Raw genomic sequence first — 3,174 nt, forward strand, 5'->3', positions numbered from 1 at the left:
ACAATATATTCCGAGTGTATTAAACACACGTCATTTGGTATATTTATATTTAAAGTTGAGCACTCTTCAACAGAAAATACAATCACAACTACAAATTACACGGTTTTTACAATCTGCAAACGGAATTCAAATGGAAAAGATCGGCTACAACTTCTTAGTTATTCATTATATTAACCAAATTACAGAATGCATATTATAACCAAATTACAGAACTATGCGATGGATTTATCAGTGACAACAACAATTTCCACGTATTTTACTGTCTGAAAACGGAAATCCAAGGGAAAAGAGCGACAATAACTTCCTTTATTATTTATTTTAAGTTATTCCTCTCAAATCAAAGATATTTCTTCTGTAATACACAAACGTCATTTTGCATACTATGTCCTCATTTAAGAACTCTGCGACGCGTCGCGACGATATGAAATGGGCTATACGCGATACATCATCCACAACAAGAGTTTCTCACGCATTTTTCTGTCTGAAAAGGGAATTCCAAGGTAAAAGAGAGACTATAACTTCTGAGTAATTCCTTTTACATCACTGAAATTCTGAGTGTATTGCAAATGCGTCATTTGTATATTGTATGAAATTTCAGAACTCTATCACGGAAACATCAATCACAATAGCAATCGGGTTCTCTCTAAAAACGTAATTCCAAGGGTAAACGGCGAAATAAACTTTTAAAATTTTCCTCACATATCACTTTGATTCCGAGTGTATTACGCGCACATGGATTTGCATATAATATCAAAATTTCAGTTGTCTACGGTGGAGAAATATGTCTCAACAAGAGTTTCCACGTATTTTACTGTCTGAAAACGGAATTACAAGTTTTTAGAGCCTCTATAACTTCTGAGTTATTCCTTTTACATCTCTGACATTCCTAGCGTAATACCAGGTAATACATAAACGTGATTTGGCATACTATATCCGAATTTCAGAAGTCTACGACGAATACAACAGTTATAAATGCAGTTACCACGTATTTTACTGACTTAAAACGGAATTCCAAGGAAAAAGAGCGACAATTGCATTTTTGCATACCTCCTGCATCACTAATATTTAGATTTGTATATAAACTTATTTATATAATTTAAATTGATATTTTAATTTCTGCAAACGAATTTCTAGGGGATAAGAGCGACTATTACTTCTGAGTTATACCTGTGGCGCCCTTGGCCGGGCGACTCGACGTATTGGCGCTAGTTGACGCGGAATGCATTTCATAGAACATTCGAGACGCCGCAAGGTCGGCGCGAACTTGTATATATACCCTAAAATTGTGAGAATAAAGTTCAGTGTGTTTCCTCAACCGAGCTACACGTGTCATTCCTCGAGAAATCTTACCTTACCTCCGCAAAGTGGTGACCCCGACGAAGCGCACGATGGCTGACGAGGAAGATATCCGCACGAAAAATCTACTCCTGCAGCAGCAGTGCGAAGCCCTCCAACAGCAGTTGCAACTTCATATACAGCAGCAACAACCGTTTCCAGAACAAAGCTTCGCTCATGTAGATCGCGTGGTCGTTCGCCTTCCGCCCTTTTGGTCGGATAATCCAAGTCTTTGGATCGCGCAAGTGGAAAGTCAATTCGCACTTCACCGCATCACGTCAGACGTTAGCAAATTTAATATTATTATTTCTCAACTTGAACCTCGGTACGCGGCTGAAATATCCGACAGAATTACAAATCCTCCGGCTGAAGGCAAGTTCGAGAAACTTAAAACGGAGTTAGTTTCTCGCATATCTGCATCACGGGAGGAGCGAATACGCCAGCTACTCACGCAAGTGGAAATAGGTGATCGCAAACCATCGCAGTTCCTGCGCTACATGCGTGGTTTGGTTGGAACGGAGACCATACCGGACACCCTTCTAAGGACCTTATGGAGCGGACGCCTGCCCAGCACCACCCAGACGATAATTGCTACGCAGCAAAATCTTCCCCTGGATGTCATCGCCGACCTGGCAGATAAGGTTTCGAAGTGATCCCTGCATCACAAGTAGCTACTGTGAGTACCTGTACCACTGATATGAATAAGCGCCTTGATGAACTGTCTCAACAAGTGAATGCCCTAACTGCCAAAATTGAAAAGCTAGGCCACGAGCGATCAAGATTTAGGAGTCGAAGTCGTCCTCCCAAAGAAAATGTCTTTCGGCATAGATCCCCTTCACAACAACCAAGGCCAACCACCGAAGGCATTTGCTGGTATCATAGACGTTACGGTACCAAGGCAAGGAAGTGCACCACCCCGTGTGAGTTTTCCCCAAACGCCCCTGGCAGCCATCCGTAGCGGCGTCGTTGGACTGCCTAAACAAGTCGCCGCAACGCTTGTTTGTTAAAGATCGGAACACGCAGCGCCGTTATTTAATAGACACTGGCTCCGATCTCTCTATTTTCCCCCGAAGACTCCTTCGAGAAAATCGCCCTAAAACTAGTTATAATTTGTCAGCAGCTAATGACAGTATTATTGCCACTTATGGTTTTCTCACTGCCAATCTTAATTTTGGACTTCGGCGGAATTTTCTTTGGCGTTTTGTCATCGCTGACGTGGCAGATCCTATCCTCGGAGCCGACTTCCTAGGACATTACCATCTATTGCCTGACATAAAAAACTCTCAGCTCATCGATGGTGTTACTCGCCTCTCCTGCCCTGGCATCCGCGCTCCCTCTCTACAACAAAGTGTGAAAACTATTACCGGATCGTCTCCATTTCATTTGATCTTAGAGGAATTTCCTGATGTTCTACGCCCTCAGGGAACGCCACGTGAGATCCGCCACAGGACTGTTCACTTCATTAAGACGACCCCGGGACCACCTATCTCCAGCAGGCCACGACGACTCGATCCCGAACGCCTTCGCGCAGCCCAGGCCGAGTTCGAGCTCATGATCCAAGAGGGTACCGCTCGACGATCTAAAAGTCAATGGACATCGCCACTTCACATGGTACCAAAGAAGGACAATGGATGGCGACCGTGCGGAGACTATCGCCTACTTAATGCCAGAACCATCCCCGATCGTTACCCTGTACGCCATATCCACGACTTCAGCGTGCGACTCCGAGGCTGCACCATTTTCTCAGTCATAGATTTGGTAAAAGCCTACACACAGATACCAGTGGACCCATCGGATATTCCCAAGACGGCAGTAACCACGCCATTTGGACTATTTGAA

At 43.8% G+C, this 3,174-nt stretch overlaps 1 protein-coding gene across 1 annotated transcript; it reads left to right on the plus strand.

Moving 5' to 3' along the window:
• Nucleotides 1–1,388: 1,388 nt before the first annotated feature.
• Nucleotides 1,389–1,988, plus strand: LOC124165042. The gene has a single exon (XM_046542281.1). The coding sequence runs from the start codon at nucleotides 1,389–1,391 to the stop codon at nucleotides 1,986–1,988; it is 600 nt and encodes a 199-aa protein (XP_046398237.1).
• Nucleotides 1,989–3,174: the final 1,186 nt, after the last annotated feature.

Source organism: Ischnura elegans, chromosome 9 (assembly GCF_921293095.1).
Source record: "Ischnura elegans chromosome 9, ioIscEleg1.1, whole genome shotgun sequence".
NCBI classification, from domain to species: Eukaryota; Metazoa; Arthropoda; class Insecta; order Odonata; family Coenagrionidae; genus Ischnura; species Ischnura elegans.